This window comes from Rhinoderma darwinii, chromosome 13 (genome assembly GCF_050947455.1).
Source record: "Rhinoderma darwinii isolate aRhiDar2 chromosome 13, aRhiDar2.hap1, whole genome shotgun sequence".
NCBI classification, from domain to species: domain Eukaryota; kingdom Metazoa; phylum Chordata; class Amphibia; order Anura; family Rhinodermatidae; genus Rhinoderma; species Rhinoderma darwinii.
Genome location: NC_134699.1, coordinates 45,719,122 through 45,735,980, shown reverse-complemented (window position 1 = coordinate 45,735,980; position 16,859 = coordinate 45,719,122). Strand labels below are relative to the sequence as shown.

The 16,859-nt window shown below is 43.1% G+C and overlaps 1 protein-coding gene across 1 annotated transcript in view; it reads right to left on the bottom strand.

The window, feature by feature from the left end:
* The window catches only part of LOC142666604 (monocarboxylate transporter 6-like), a 48,350-nt gene that overhangs the window by 17,071 nt on the left and 14,420 nt on the right, over positions 1–16,859 (bottom strand). Inside the window, 1 exon segment of the mRNA XM_075846729.1 lies at positions 11,091–11,314. Within this exon segment, the coding sequence (XP_075702844.1) occupies positions 11,091–11,277 (187 nt within the window). The 5' untranslated portion in view covers positions 11,278–11,314.

The following is a 16,859-nucleotide window of genomic DNA, read 5'->3' as shown; positions in this document are numbered from 1 at the left end:
ACTGTGTCCCTGGTTATAATAGCACCATATACTGTGTCCCTGATTATAATAGCACCATACACTTTGTCCCTGATTATAATAGCACCATACACTGTGTCCCACACACGCACAGTGCTCCCCATAGATAGTGCCCCCATTAAGCCCCTGTAGATAGTGCCCCACATATAGCACCCCCTGGATATAGTGCCCCACAAACAGCCCCCTTAGTGTCCCACATATAGCCTCCTATGTAGACTGTGACCCACATATAGCCTCCACTGTAGATAGTGTCCCACATATAGCTCCCCCTGTAGATAATGCCACTAAACAACAACTTTACCTACTCACCTTGATCCCATTCCCATGCCATCATGTGTTAATGAAGGCCTGCTCTCTTCTGAGAAAGTCTGCTGGGGCAGAACGACGGCGCTGATTGGGAGGGCAGAATGACTTGCCCCGCCAATCAGCGCCTTACAACAACAGAAGCGACGCGATGACGTCATCGCGCCGCTTGCATTGCCAATCAGCGTAATTGTAAGGCTTGCCAGGCCATATAGATGCAGGTACAATTAGTGGAAGTGGGGCGGCTGGTTTCAGTGGTGCCGCCGCCCCCTCAGAGAGGCAGCAGGCTGCCACCTAAGGCGAAAATCTCATCTCGCCTCATGGATGGCCCATGTAGTCTTCTGTACCACCACAGATAACACACAGTGATAACTCTCTGAGTACAGATAATGTAGTAGATGTCACCTACAGTCCTATGTGACACCACAGATAACGCACAGTGATAACTCGCTGAATAAACATACTGTAGTAGGTGTTACCTGGAGTCCTATGTAATACCACAGAAAACACAGTAAAAACTCTCTGAATACAGCTAAGGCTTCGTTCACATCTGCACTAGGGCTCAGTTCGGACCTTCCATCAGAGATTTCCATCGGAATGGAGCTCTGACACACACAAATGGAAACCATAGGTTTCCGTTTCCAACACCATTGATTTTAATGGTGACTGATGCAGTGCCAATGGTTTCTGTTTTTCACCATTGTGTAAGGGTTCCATCGTTTTAATGGAATCAATACCGTAGTCGATTAGGCTATTGATTCCGTCAAAACGACTGAGCCCTTGCACAACGGAGACAAACGAAAAACATTGTCCTGTTGGAACGGGTTTTTACCCTCCTAATCTGTGAGTATGGCCTTTTCTGTGTTTTTAAACGGTTTCCGTTTGTGTCTGTCAAGGCTCCGTTCTCACGGAAAGCTCAGACGGAACGTCGGAATGGAGCGCTAGTGCAGATGTGAATGAAGCATTATCACGTAGTGTTACTTACAATCCTGTGAACCACCACAGATAAGACACTCTGATAACTCTCTAAGTACAGATAATGTAGTAGTGTTACTTGAAGTCCTATATAATACCACAGATAACACATTTTGATAACCCTCTGAGTACAGATAATGTAGATGTTATCTGCAGTCCCATGTAACACCACAGATAACACACAGTGATAACTTGCTGAGTACAGATAATGTAGTATCCTATGTAATGCCACGGATAACATACAGTGATAACTCTTTAAATACATATAATGTAGCAGACATTACCTGCAGTCCTATGTAACACCACAGATAACACACAGTGATAACTCTCTGAGTACAGATAATGTAGTAGACGTTAGCTGCAGTCCTATGTTACACCACAGATAACACACAGTGATAATTCTCTGAGTACAGGTGATGTAGTAGGAATTACCTGCAGTCCTAAGTAACATCACAGATAACACACAGTGACAACTCTCTGACTACAGATTATATGGTAGTTTTACCTGCAATCTTATGTAACACCACAGATAATACACAGTGATAACTCTCTGAGTAAACATGTTGTAGTAGGTGTTACTTGCAGTCCGATGTAATACCATAAACGCACAGTAAAAACTCTCTAAGTACAGATAATAGAGTGAATGTTACCTGCAGTCCTATGTAACACCACAGATAACACACAGTGATAACTCTCTGAGTACAGATAATGTAGTAGACGTTACCTGCAGTTCCATGTAATACCACAGATAACATCTGAGTACAGATAATGTAGTGGATGTTATATTCAGCCCTATGTAAGGCTTCGTTCACATCTGTGCTAGGGCTCTGTTCCGACGTTTCGTCTGAGCTTTCCGTCAGAACGGAGCCCTGACAGACACAAACGGAAACCATAGGTTTCCGTTTCCATCACCATTGATTTCAATGGTGACGGATCCAGAGCCAATGGTTTCCGTTTGTCACCGTTGTGAAAGGTTCCGTTGTTTTGACGGAATCAATACTGTTGTATTAGATTTTTACCTTTACAGACTAATTCCAATGAATTCAGCAAAACAACTGTTTGGTCAAAATGCTAACTTTACCCCTAAAAAAATTCCTTGAGGGGTGTAGTTTCCAAAATCGGGTCACTTTTGGGGGGTTTCCACTATTTTGGTTCCTCCAGTGCATTGTAAACGCAACACGGCACTGAAAACTATTCCAGCAAAATCAGAAATCCAAAATCCAAATGGTGCTCCTTCCCTTCTGAGCCCTGTTGTGGGTCCAAACAGCAGTTTATTAAAAAAAGGAGGCCCCAAAATCCTCAAGGTGCTCCTTTGCTTCTGAGGCCTGTGTTTCAGTCCATTACCGCACTAGGGGCACATGTGGGATATTTCTAAAAACTGCAGAATCTGGGCAATGAATATTGAGTTGCATTTCTAGGGTAAAACCTTCTGTGGTACAGAAAAAATTTATTACAAATGAATTTTCAAATTAAAAAAAAATGAAATTTGTACATATCACCTCTACTTTGCTTTAATTCATGTGAAACGCCTAAAGGGTTAAAACACTTTCTGAATGCTGTTTTGAATACTTTGAGGGGTGCAGTTTTCAAATTGGGGTGATTTATGGGGACTTTCTAATATAGAAGGCCCTCAAAGCTACTTCAGAACTGAACTGGTCCCTCAAAAAATAGGCTTTTGAAATTTTCTTGAAAATATGAGAAATTGCTGCTAAAGTTCTAAGCCTTGTAACGTCCTAGAAAAATAAAAGAATGTTCAAAAAACTATGCAAACATAAAGTAGACTTATGGGAAATATAAACTAGTAACTATTTTGTGTGGTATTACTATCTGTTTTACAAGTAGATACATTTACATTTAGAAAAATGCACATTTTTGCTAATTTTCTCTAAATCTTGGTGTTTTTTACAAATAAATATTAAATTTATCGACCAAATTTTTTCCCTAACATAAAGTACAATATGTCACGAGAAAACAATCTCAGAATCACTTGGATAGGTAAAAGCATTCCGGAGTTATTACCACATAAAGTGACACATGTCAGATTTGAAAAATCGGCTTCGTCCTGAAGGCCAAAACAGGCTCAGTCCTGAAGGAGTTAATAATGTGGAATGTCCTTCTTAAGTAGTTTTCCTTTGATTGGGCACACCTGGCAAACTAATTATCACAGGTGTCTGAGATTGATTACAATGATCCAAAGAGCCCCAAGACACAATACCATCCATGAGTTTAATTGAAAAACAAATAATTAAATGTTTATGACACTTAAATCCAATGTGCATAATAATTTGTAACACGGTGTATGTAATTTGTTATGTTTTTTTTATTTCATATAACCTTTTTTTTAAAATAATCTTGTTTTATTCTTTGAATTTGTGTGTATATATATTTTTTTAACAAATTAATTTAATGAACTTTATTTCAATTTTTGTTCCCAAAAGGGGACTTTTACTTTTTTATTTGTAGTTTTTATTGTAATGCATTGGAATATTTATATATTCAAATGCATAATTGCCTGTGCATGCAAAATGTACAGGCAGCTTTAAGACCATACCTAAGGTATCACAGAGGACAGAACTCACAGCCTTTGTTAGGGCTAGGGCCAGTGGCGTAACTACCGCTGTAGCAGCCATAGCGGCTGCTACGGGGCTCCCCCTGCCCGGAGGCGCCGCTAGCAGCCGCTATGGCTGATACAGCGGTAGCAGCGCCACATTCAATAGTGTCCGCATACTTCGAACGCAGATGCTATTGAACACTATGACAGAGCAGGGAGGTATCTCCCTGCTCTGCCATAGGCTACTGTATTACAGTGGCACCGAAAAAGGCCATACTTACAAATGGACACAGCCAGGTCAGAAACGCTGATGAAGGAGTGATCCTTGTCGTGGATTGCGAGCTTGCGTCCTTTTGGCCAAAATGATTACTAATACCCCAGGTATTTTTCAATACTACTTATATTCGCTTCTCTTGGACACAGCCGGGTCTTTGATGCTGGGAGAGCATGGTGTGTTGTTATCTGGCATAGCAAGCAGGGTAGCCCGCTCTATGAACTATCAAGGCGTCACAAATAGGCTTCTACCTGGCTATACACGTTGTGCCTCATGACGTACACACTATCCCTCCATGTTTCACACACATTATCCATTTATTTCTATTGAGGCACTTCACTCATTACTGCCCCCTATATTTCACTTATAGTATTACACTTGCACACACATTATTCATTTATTATTTCTTACTACACATCCCATGCACCACACACACCACTCCCCTCAAGACCAGTGGGAGTGGCTATTATTATTTAAAGCACCTGCTCACTCCTTCATCAGCGTTTCTGACCCGGCTGTGTCCATTTGTAAGTATGGCCTTTTTCGGTGTTTTCTTATATGTCCCCTTGTTTTTATCGGTTCTGTATTACAGTGTCGTAGCTCTAGGGGTTGCAACTGCGACCGGGCCCCTAAGCCTGGGGGGCCCGCCGGGCCCTTGTAGCCACACAGTGCTGACCGCACTGGTCCGGCTTCCTGAATGCGGGAGCAAGGAGCTGACGGCCCCTTCCTACAGCATTCACTCTGCCGTGAGCGGCTCGGCGCAGGCAGGCGCGATGTAGTGACGTCATCGCTCCTGTCTGCGCCGAGTCACTCAGAGCACAGACTGGAGGAGAAGGATCCTCCCCCCATCGTGAGAACAGGGATAGGTAAGTAATTATGTTTTTCTATTAGGCACTATGTGGAATTATACCGGGTAGGGAAGGGGGGCTGATATGGTGGCAGCTATAGGAGCATTTTACTATATGAGGGGCATTATACTGTGGGGGAATTATACTGTGGGGGCAGCTATGGGGGCATTATACTGTATGGGGCATTATACTGTGGGGATAGGTATGGGGGGAATTATACTGTGTGGATGGCATATTATACTGTGGGGACAGCTATGGGGGGCATTATACTGTGGGGGCAGCTATGGGGCATTATATTGTGGGGGCAGCTATGGGGGCATTTTACTGTGTGGGGCAGCTATGGGTGGCATTATACTGCAGGGGCAGCCATGGGGGCATTATACTGTGGGGACAGCTATGGGTGGCATTATACTGTGGGGGCAGCTATGGGGGGCATTATATTGTGGGGGCAGCTATGGGGGGCTGACCCGGGTGTATATGTGCGGGGATTGGGTAGGATTAGAGGCATGGCTTAAAATAAACAAAATTTGCCCCTGCGCGCCGCATCGATTGTCTCTCTTTGTGGTGCTTGAAAGTATAGCACTGTCTACAGGGAGGGCTGTGTAGCACTGTCTACAGGGGGGGCTGTATAGTACTGTCTACAGGGGGGTGCTGTATAGCACTTTCTACAGGGGGGGCTATATAGCACTGTCTACAGGGGGGCTGTATAGCACTGTCTACAGGGGGGGGCTGTATAGCACTGTCTACAGGTGGGGCTGTATAGCACTTTCTACAGGGGGGGCTATAGAGCACTGTCTACAGGGGGACTGTATAGCACTGTCTACAGGGAGGGCTGTATAGCACTGTCTACAGGGGTGGCACTATCTACAAGGGCAAGCTGTGTGTGGCACCCAGGGGAGGGGGCCTCAGTCAAAATTTGCTATGGGGCCCGGTGTTTCCTAGTTACGCCCCTGCCTAGGGTTGTCCTTTTAAACATCAGCTCCGGTGATCACTGACAATCTAGTTTTTGCTATTGATTGCAGCATTACAAGGGTTAAACAGCTGGGGTCAGAGTCTTCTCCAATTCCTGCTGTTGCTGTGGGATGTCGGCTGTCATTCACAAGCGGTGCCCCGCAGGTGCAAGCACAATCACTGTGCCCTCCGCAATGAAAGCAAAGTAAATGTACAATGCTAATTACTAATTTTGAGCGACATACATTTACGGCGGATGTCGCCAAAGATGTTAAACTATCTGTAAACGTACTTCCTTATTTATTTTAAAATGCATTTGATCAATAAACTATTGGTTGCAAAGATTGATACAATGCAAGTTCACAAAGGGGTTATTCTGTATTTTGGGTGGTAAGTAGTGTATCTTGTTACTTTCTTTTGGCCATACAAATATTGTAGATAGCCCTGCAGCTAGCTGTCCTATTTATTAAAAATATGCAGGTCCTACATAGAGACAGTAGTATTCAGCCACTAGTACTATCAATTTTAGGATGACTAGATGATATTCTAAAAAAAAACTGCCAGTGCTAAAATGCCTGAAGAGGTAGTAAGCAGCAGAGATGTCTGGTTTTAGCAATATTTGTGAGTGTGTGTGGTCATGAACAAACAGGGCCTGGTTGTGCAAATAGGGACTTTAAGGTGCTGCATCATTTCTGCATGTTCAGGTCGATGACTCTCTGCTCTGTCATAGCATTGAACTGTATCCGTGTCCTGAGGATGCAGATTTAGTTTAAAGTGTCAGGGTGCAGGGGGCCTCAAAAAAGTGCTGGGACATCGCCCTAACATGCCCTGGCACCATGACACCCCTGATCACTAATGGTAGTTTGACACAAGGAAACATTAAATGTAAAATGTGTTCTAATGCCAGCTATGTTATATGCCGTAACACATTGACTGGTAGCCTGTTTCCTGTAAGGTTTTTCCATTAGTGGCCAGTGTTTAGGTCCAAGCCCACATTGTTATTAACCCTTTATACAGTCCTGGTGGCTGCCCTACTGCAATACTCATGGCGTCAATGTAAAACACAGTGGCATACCTCCCAACTTTTGAATTCGGAAAAGAGGGACATTTTAAGCCACAATCCCTAACCACGCCCAATATCCCGCATAAGCACATCAAATCATGGCCAGATCCTTCTTTCAATAACAAGAGCATATTCTCACTGCGGATCTCTAGACTTAAAAAAAAAAAGAAACTATTGATATCACAGATATTATGGGTCAGGTTATATCGTCTTTGTGTTACTTTTTCTAACTTGGGTATAACATTTGCTTGTCACGGCAGCAGCTGCAGGACAAACCAAAAGGTTGAGAGCAATGAAAGTCAAGAGGGAGACCCTGTGGTGGATGACTTTTCAATAGACAGGTAGCAGAGTTACATGATGGGGAATTTCATTTCCAGTTGTGTAACTCTGCTACTGGTAAATGGAAAAATCATCTGGGGAAAAAGTTTCCCCATGGCGGAGAACCACAAAGAAACACCTGGGAATCAGACATGATGGGGAAACATTTTTCCCTGTGGTGGATGACTTTTCAGCTGACAGGTAGCAGAGTTACATAAAGGGGAATTATTTGTCATTGACGTTTAGTTTCTATTGCAGCACAGGGAAGACCGAAGTCGCTGGAGGTGAGAAGTTTTTTTATTCTTCATATTACTAACTTTATTTTTTTTGTTTTGCAGGATAAAATAATAAAATGGTCAAAGAGGGTTGTGTAGGGGAGTTCTTATTTCAATAAAAAATATTTTCTTATGTCTCAGAGTTTTTTTTTAATAGTTTATTAGCGCCTTGTTAATGGCAGTTGTCTGATTGACGGCGTCCATTACTAAGGTGGGGCTTAGTGTTTGCCAGTAAAAAGGCTGCAACTAACCCCCATTAGTACCCCGGTACGCACCGCCACCAGGGGTGCTGGGAAGAGCCGAGTACGCTCCAGTACCTGACCATCTGTAGTGATGGTCAGGCACTGGGGCGGCCACAGGCTGGTATTATTAGGCTGGGAAGGGCCAAAAACAGTGGCCCTTCCCACCCTGGTAATGCTAGGCTGCAGCTGTTTTATTGTATCTGGCTGGTTATGAAAAAGGGGGGGGACCCCACATCGTTTAAAAAAAAAAAAGAATAAATTGATGAAAACGAGGCACTGTCATCACATTATAAGTGGCCTATCTTGTACATAATGGGATCGGTGCTGTAATGTAGATTGCAGCAGTGTTTTTTATTTAGAAAAACGATCATTTTTTGACGGAGTTATGACCTATATTACAGCGTCATACACTTCTCTCCATTAATTTACACGGCATATAGTGATCTTATTAGATCACTATGTGCAGCCACATACACACACATTAACGTTACTCAAGTGTCCTGACAGTGAATATACATCACTACCAGCCAGGACGTGCTGTCTATGTAGAATCCTGACACTTTGGTAACGTTTGTGTGAGATTTACAGCAAGGCAAGCGCAATCTTGCGAGATTACGCTGTAAACTGTCATTTAAAACGAGATTACACTTGCCTTTTTGCAATTTTTGATGAAGTTATGACCTATTTTAGCTTTATGCTAATTACTTTCTTAATGGACAACTGGGCGTGTTTTACTTTTAGGCATCACCTCCAGCCAGGATGTGATGTCTATTCAGAATCCTGACACTTCGGTAACGTTTGTGTGAGATTTACAGCAAGGCAAGTGTAATCTCGTTTTAAATGACAGTTTACAGCGTAATCTCGCAAGATTGCGCTTGCCTTGCTGTAAATCTCACACAAACGTTACCGAAGTGTCAGGATTCTGAATAGACATCACATCCTGGCTGGAGGTGATGCCTATTCATTGTCAGGACACTTGAGTAACGTTAGTGTGTCTGCATGTGGCTGCACATAGTGATGTAATAAGATCACTGTGTGCTGTGTAAATGAATGGAGAGAAGTGTATGACGCTGATTGGTCACTGATTGATCAGTGTCATACACTTCTCTCCACAACGCCCACTTGGTCAAAAAGTAAAACACGCCCAGTTGTCCATTAAGAAAGTAATTAGCATAAAGCTAAAATAGGTCATAACTTCATCAAAAATTGTTCTGTCCTCGCCAGCTAGTCCAGTTATTTACTTAATAATACCTCTTTTTTTGTGTATGATTACAGTACAGATATTGCAATTGCCTATTCTTGTACCCCATCTATATTGTATTGTATGGTTATAGCACCATCTACTGGTGGTTTAGTGTATTCCTAGATTGTAGTTCTCTATGTATTATGGGAAAGCTCCTGAGGCATTGTGGGTTATTTCCTGTTCCTGTTTGTGTATGAGTAGAAGCCATTTTCCTCATCATGCCAGTTCTACCTCAAGTTCAGTGCCAACAGCCTGTTCTAAGCATAGTCGGTAAGATCAATATCTATATGTTATAATCCTGTGGTTCACTGTATCAGATATCACATTGTCAGCTTGCAGTATTACCTCATGTTATATTGTGTATGTATAGCAGATTATTTGTTTCCTATGCACTGTACAGTTGATATATTCTGAATACTACTGTTATTTCATCCTATAGTTTCACCCTTTCCTGTCTACCAGCAATAAAGAGAAAGATTTCACAGTTTCACAGCCTTTTTCTTAAGAAGACAGGGGGTTTAGCTACATGTCAGATTACACACCGTGCTAACGTGTATGAGGACAGAATAAAAATGATAATTTTTCTAAATAAAAAACACTGCTGTAATCTAAATTACAGCGGCGGTTCATAGTATTAAAGCCTTCTCCCGTTTACTTGAACCACCTCCAATCAGATATTGATGGCCAATCCTGTGGCTAGGCCATCAATTTCTTATGACTGGACAACCCTTTTAAAGAGGCTCTGTCACCACATTATAAGTGCCCTGTCTCCTATATAAGGAGATCGGCGCTGTAATGTAGGTGACAGTAATGCTTTTTATTTAAAAAAACGATCTTTTTTCACAACGTCAGGAGCGATTTTGGTTTATGCTAATGAGCTTTCTTAATGCCCAAGTACTTTCGACCAAGTCGGCGTTGTACAGAGGAGTGCATGACGCTGACCAATCGGCATCATGCACTCCTCTCCATTCATTTACACTACACTAGCGATATAGTTATATCACTATGTGCAGCCTCATACACAAGCCCTAACATTACTAGTGTCCTGATAATGAATATACATGACCATCCAGCCTGGACGTCATGTGTACTCAGAATCCTGACACTTCTGACTCTTTTTTGTGAGATTCCGGCAAGTGAAACCAAATCTCGCGAGATTACGGAGGTAAACGAGATTTGGTTTCACTTGCCGGAATCTCACAAAAAAGAGTCAGAAGTGTCAGGATTCTGAGTATACATGACGTCCAGGCTGGATTTCATGTGTATTCATTATCAGGACACTGTAGTAATGTTAGGGCTTGTGTATGAGGCTGCACATAGCGATATATCTATATCGCTAGTGCAGTGTAAATGAATGGAGAGGAGTGCATGATGCCGATTGGTCAGCGTCATACACTCCTCGTACAACGCCGACTTGGTCGAAAGTAAAAGTACGCCCACTTGGGCATTAAGAAAGCTCATTAGCATAAACCAAAATCGCTCCTGACGTTGTGAAAATAGATCGTTTTTTTAAATAAAAAGCATTACTGTCACCTACATTACAGCGCCCATATCCTTATGTAGGAGATAGGGCACTTATAATGTGGTGACAGAGCCTCTTTAAAGGCTGAAACCCTGTCTGACCTAGTCCTGCTCACACAGCTACACAGATCATCTGTGTGAGCAGGTTTTTAGCCTCCGGATGTTATCAAGAGTTTCAATTTATTGACCCCAGAGATCTTGAAAATGGTGAGAAATAAGTATATTAAAAAGTTGAATAACTTTTCCTACTACAGTGAATTAACTAGAATTAACCTTTAAATGCAATTTATTGAGCCATGTTATCACTCATATAACAACTACCATAAAGATTTTTTTTATGTAAATATAATTTATAGTAAATCCTATTTATTAAATACTATTTGATATACTAAAAACTTGTTAATGTGGCAGTAAAACTCAATAAGAAATTTTTGCACCAGACCTAATAATACAACAGATGGAAAAGGCATTTTAGAGCTTTTTCTGACCATACAAAGAGTAAACTAACCTCCAGCATGCAGCACAGCCATGATAATTGATGGAAACCAGGAAGTCTCTGTGTTGGACGCCTGGAAGGAGTTCTGAAGGTCTGTATAAAACACTCCAATGGAGGAAGGAAACCCAAGAGTCAATCCATGGGTTACCATTGCAGCAACAAGCACCCCCCACGCCCATGGCCCATCAGAAGTCTCCATTCTGACTCTTCCCTTAGACGGCTTTCTTTGGTGTAATCTGCACAATAAGATGAGTTATGTATAAATAAACACTTGTGAAATAACTTAGTTCCTATTTGTGCAAACACGTATATGTTTAGTAACATGATTATTATAATGTTGGAGGAAAATATGGCTTTATAATAAGAAATTTGCCTGTCTGCAAAATCCCGGTAAAGCAAATTTTTCCAGATGTCTACTAATATGCTTTGAAACTTCAGTCCATGTACTAGTTTAGGATCACTTTTCTCAGGGAGACTTAAAAACTTGTGTTATATATGTAATGTCGGGGTAGGGAGACAGACAGGTGAGCCCTAATCTACCCACCCCTCAGTCCCTGCCTACTTGCACAGTCCGTCCTAGGCGACGGCGTACAACTGGGCGACGGTCCCTACGCTCACTATGTGAACGACAAACAAATCAGACAAGGGAACACAGAAGCAAGGGAAGAGGGGAAGTTGTGGCGAACGAGCCGAGTCAAACCTGGAGAGTACGCGGTAACAAAAGCAGAACAGGAGAATAGTCAGTCAAGCAGGGTCAGTATGAAGCAGAGGTCAATGGTATTAGCAGGAACAGCAGAGCCAGGAAACACAAGAATCGCAGGTAAAGGACAGACAGCAAATTAAGGTATAAATAGACCAAGGGCAGGAGCTAGAACCGTCTGGCCAGGCTGTGATAGGTTCTCCCACTCCTCAGCCTACCAGCCTGAGTGGTAGCAGATCGAGTCACTCTATCAGACCTAGGGACAGATGCAGACTGATTAACCACGGGCGTCGACACAGAAGCTGTGGCTGGCAGATCCTTTACAATATACTTTGTAGAATAGTATAGATGCCGTAGCTAATATCCATGAAATGTCGTTTGGATATGATACATGATAATGATACATTCTCATTATGTTAATAGGGGCTCTGTACTCTTTTTTAACTTTTGTTCATATAAATGAGCACAAAATATTATAGGGGTTTGCAGGGCCGGCCTTAGGTTGGATAGCGCCCTGTACGGAACTCTCTATTGCTGACCTGAACTAACCAAAAATTAAACTCAAATATAGACATGCACAAACTGGAACATAAATACTGTACATACATGGAGGGACATATTTAGACATACAGGCATATATATATATATATATATACATATATATATATATATATATATATATATATATAGACACACACAAACACACTCACACACGAGGCATGTACACACAGACACATAATGGGTCATATACAAATACATAAAATTAAATATATAGATATGCAGAGACATATCTACACACACGGGCACATATATACACAGTACAGCTAATGCAGCAGATGTTACCTGCAGTCCTAGGTAAAACCACAGATAACACAGTGATAATGCTCTGATTACAGATAATGTATTAGTGTAACCTGCAGTCCTATGTATCACCACAGATAACACGCAGTGGCGCATGCCATATTGTTGAAAGGCACATCCGCCATACATACACGGAGAGATTAAAAGGGTTGTCTGGGTTTAAACTTTTTATGTGGCAGTAGGAGAGGAGGGGTTCAAATAAAAAATCAGCCCATTCTTACCTCTCTCCTCCCAGACGTTCCTGCACTGAGGGCTTCTGTCATCTCTGTTCAGTATGTACAGTGGTGTTGTATTGTCCACTTGATGTCACCGCTGTATACAAACAGAGGACAGAAGTGACAGGAGCCGCCAATGCAGAAATGTCTGAGAGGAGAGAGGTAAGTATAAGTTATTTTTGTTTATTTTAACTCCTCCTGTTGCCTCAATAAAATGTTTTTGTTTTTTCTTATTCCGGACAACCTCTTTAAAGTCTATGTACACTATGAAATAGTTGTTTTTTTAATAATCAGTCAGTGTGTTTTGTGCAACTTTCTAAATACTTTTTATTAAAAAATATTTTTACTTTTTGAGAGCAGCTGTATCTAGTGCTGAGACCTGAATATGTGGGGTCAGAGACATGCAGGATCCACCTGTTATCGATCAGATCTAAGTTATGAACTGTCAGAGACACGCAGAACCCACCGACGCTGAACCCGTCAGTCCCGCGGACCTGACAGATACAGGTGTTAGCACTAGATACTGCTGCTCTGTATACAAGATACAAAGCGGCTGTATCTCAAAAAGTGAAAATAATTTAATAAAATGTAATTACAAAGTTTCATCAATCACACTGATAGACACTTTTATTTAAAAAAAGCAACCAAAAAACTATTTCAAAGGTGTACATAGCTGTTAACGTAATCTGAACAGGGTTTTAAAGGGCAACAATTGGTAAATGTGCACTATGAATGCACTGAATTCTGTGCCAATTTGACATTTATTAACAATTTAGTGTTTTTCAGTTTCACCATGGTGCCCATTTGCCACTTATCGCAGACCGTAGACTCCTATCATCCTGCAGACGTCTTCCTCCCCAGAGATGCAAGCACATGCGGCCATCCTGTCCTGCAGTGACCACTAGGGTGCGCGCTCGAGCTAATTCCCGGCCTTAATGAGCCAGAGCATACACATGTTTTAGATTGACTGATTTCTCCAAAGATCACCCTGGACTATAAGAAGGGCCCTGACCCTTCCAGCATTGCCTGAGCATTGTTTGTGTTACCTATGTTAGTCTTTGCAAATGGTCCCTTAGTCTCTTATCCTGCATCCCTTTTTACCTTGTTCCTGTGCCTTAAAGAGTTGGAGTCGTGTTGTACCACCGATCTGTCTGCTGTGTTACACCACGCCTGGTGTCTGCTGCCAAGTTCCCATCTGAGCCTAGTCATCGCTACTGTCTGAACTACCACAGGTACCCTTGCTTGAACTATAGACTTTACTCAGTACTCTGTATTGGTCAGCTGCTATACCGTTACGGCGATATGACCCAGTGGATCCACATACCCACAGATCCTGACAGCGTCCTTATGTTTGGTGGCCCCTTGATGCCCATTTGCTATTTGCCCCTTTAGCACATTTTGTCACAGAAAAACAATAAAGGGGCAACAAAATGGCAAATGGGCATCAAGGGGGCACTGAACAGAAGGATATAAAAGGGGCAATAAGTGGCAAATGGGCACCAAGGTGGCAAAGAAACCTCTGCCCACTAGTCATTATTGCCCTTTTTAAACACCCATCATTGCCCCCATTCAACCAAGGCCTACAGTCGGAGACTGACCTGCTGGGCTTCTCACAAGCACTGCCCATTGGTTCTGCTGGAGCCACAATGGAGAAAAACATTTCTACGGTTTCCCCACCAGCCCTGGAAACGCATAGGCAGATAGCACAGTGTCTCCTCCCTGTCATGCATCCTGAATGATGTCATCACGCCTGTCTCTTCATTCAGGACGCAGGACATGAAGACTGATTGGGTAAGCGATGGCCGCGGCGCAGGGCCGCCAGTATTGAGGTTGGTGCAGTTAGTGAGTGGCACCTGACCCGTTGGTGGCCCGAGTAGTGGCCACGGCACGGGGCATGCACACCCACTGGTGCCACCCTTACAGTGTAGCGGCTGCCGCCCTGTGCGACTGCCCCGGTCGCACGTACCCAATACCGGCGATAGGGGTTTTAGCACTATGCCACAATGTTGACCACAAGCAATAGATCTCTGGGACTCTGAGCTTGTGATGCTATCAATGCTGCAACTCATAGCTACAGCACATCTATCCAGCAGCAGTCCCTCAGAGCACAGTAGAGGACTGTATGGTAAAAGAATGTGAATTTGTATTTATATAATTGTACTAGAGTACAGAAGCCTTTATCTTAACCCTGTATGGGATTCAAATTTTTAAGAACGTGTTCTCTGTTTTGCCAACAAAGATATACGCGCCAAGGGAGGGAAGGGGTCGCAGTGTATCTCACCATGAAAAATGATTCTAATAATGAAATAAAACAATTATAATATTTCAAATACTAAATATTAAATATTAAAGTGGACTCTAAATAAAGAAATTCCCTGTCCAGAATGTTTATCTGGATTTCCACACTATGCATATAATTATATAAGCATACATACCTACCTACCCACACTCATTATATTAAACTCACCCATTACCTATATGCACACATTCAATATCCTAAGCATACTCAGCCCATTTAGTTAGGCTGTGCACTTAGAGACAGGTGGAGGACAGTGCGGGGTGTGTCACAATCTGTGGGTATGTGGGCCCACTAGGCCGCACCGCAGTAGCGGGGTAGCAGCTGGCCAAACAACAGGGTACCAAGTCAATATAAAGTCAGAGCACAAGGGTGTCTGTAATGGTCCAGACAGTAGCAACGGCTTAGGCACAGATGGGACCTTGGCGGCAGGTGATGCAAAACGTGGTGTAAGTCAGCAGGCCTAGTAGACGGCACAACACGACTCCAACACTACAGATGGCACAGGAACAAATACAGCACAGGATACAGGATATAGGTAGCAGGGCACGGGAACACCGGGAACAGGATACAACTAAGGGATCATTTTCAAGACTAACAGAGGAATACAAACAATGCCTAGGCAAGAAGTAAAAGGGCAGAGCGCCTTCTTATAGTCCAGGGTGATCATGGGCTAATTATTTATGTTTTACATGTGCACGCACTGGCCCTTTAAGGTGCGCGCACGTACCCTATGGGACACAGCAGACCAAAGCGGAAGTGAGCACTGGTGTCTCCTGGGAAGGAGATGTGGACCAGCGCTCACAAGTCCATGGCTGCGGCCGTCGAGGGGTAAGTAGTCCCGACAGTCCACGACTGTGGATGTTACAGTATCCTTCCTCTTACTCCCCCTCTTCTTGGGACCAGAGCGAGAGAGGAACTTATTAATGAGGGTAGAGGCATTGAGGTTCTCTTCTGGCTCCCAGAACCTCTGCTCTGGACTAAAGCCCATTCCAATGCACCAAATAAAAAGTTCTTCCTCCTACTGTCTTGAAGTCCAGCATCTCCTTTACCTCGCACACATCGGAAGAACCACTTAGAGCAACTGCAGGGCTAGGAGTTTTAGTGTAGTGGTTCAAGACCACAGGCTTCAGGAGGGACACATAAAAGGAGTTGGGGATTCTGAGGGTAGGAGGCAGCCAAAGCTTATAGGAGACAGGATTAATCTGTTACAGGATCTCAAAAGGTCTGAGGAACCTGGGAGCAAATTTGTATGAAGACACCTTCAGACGGATATTCCAGGAGGACAGCCAGACTTTGGTACCTGGTAGATACTGGGGCGGCTGTCTTCTTCTTATATCCACCTTTCGCTTCATACCATCGACTGCCCGCAGAATAGAGGACCGAGTCTGTTGCCAGATTTGTAGAAAGTCCCCAATTGCAGAGTCAGCTGCGGCTACCTGAAGAGGGATTCTCGGATGTTGACCGTACACAATGTAGAATGGTGTGGAAGTGGTGGACTCACTTGTGTGGTTGTTATACGAGAATTCGGCCCATGGAAGAAGCTGTACCCAGTCATCGTGCTGCATGGAGATGAAGTGGCGGAGATAATTCTCCATGATCTAGTTAATCCTCTCGATTTGACGATTGGACTGGGGGTGATAGGCTGTGAAAAAGTCCAATCTAACATCCAGGAGTTTACAGAGGACTCTCCAGAATTTTGAGGTGAA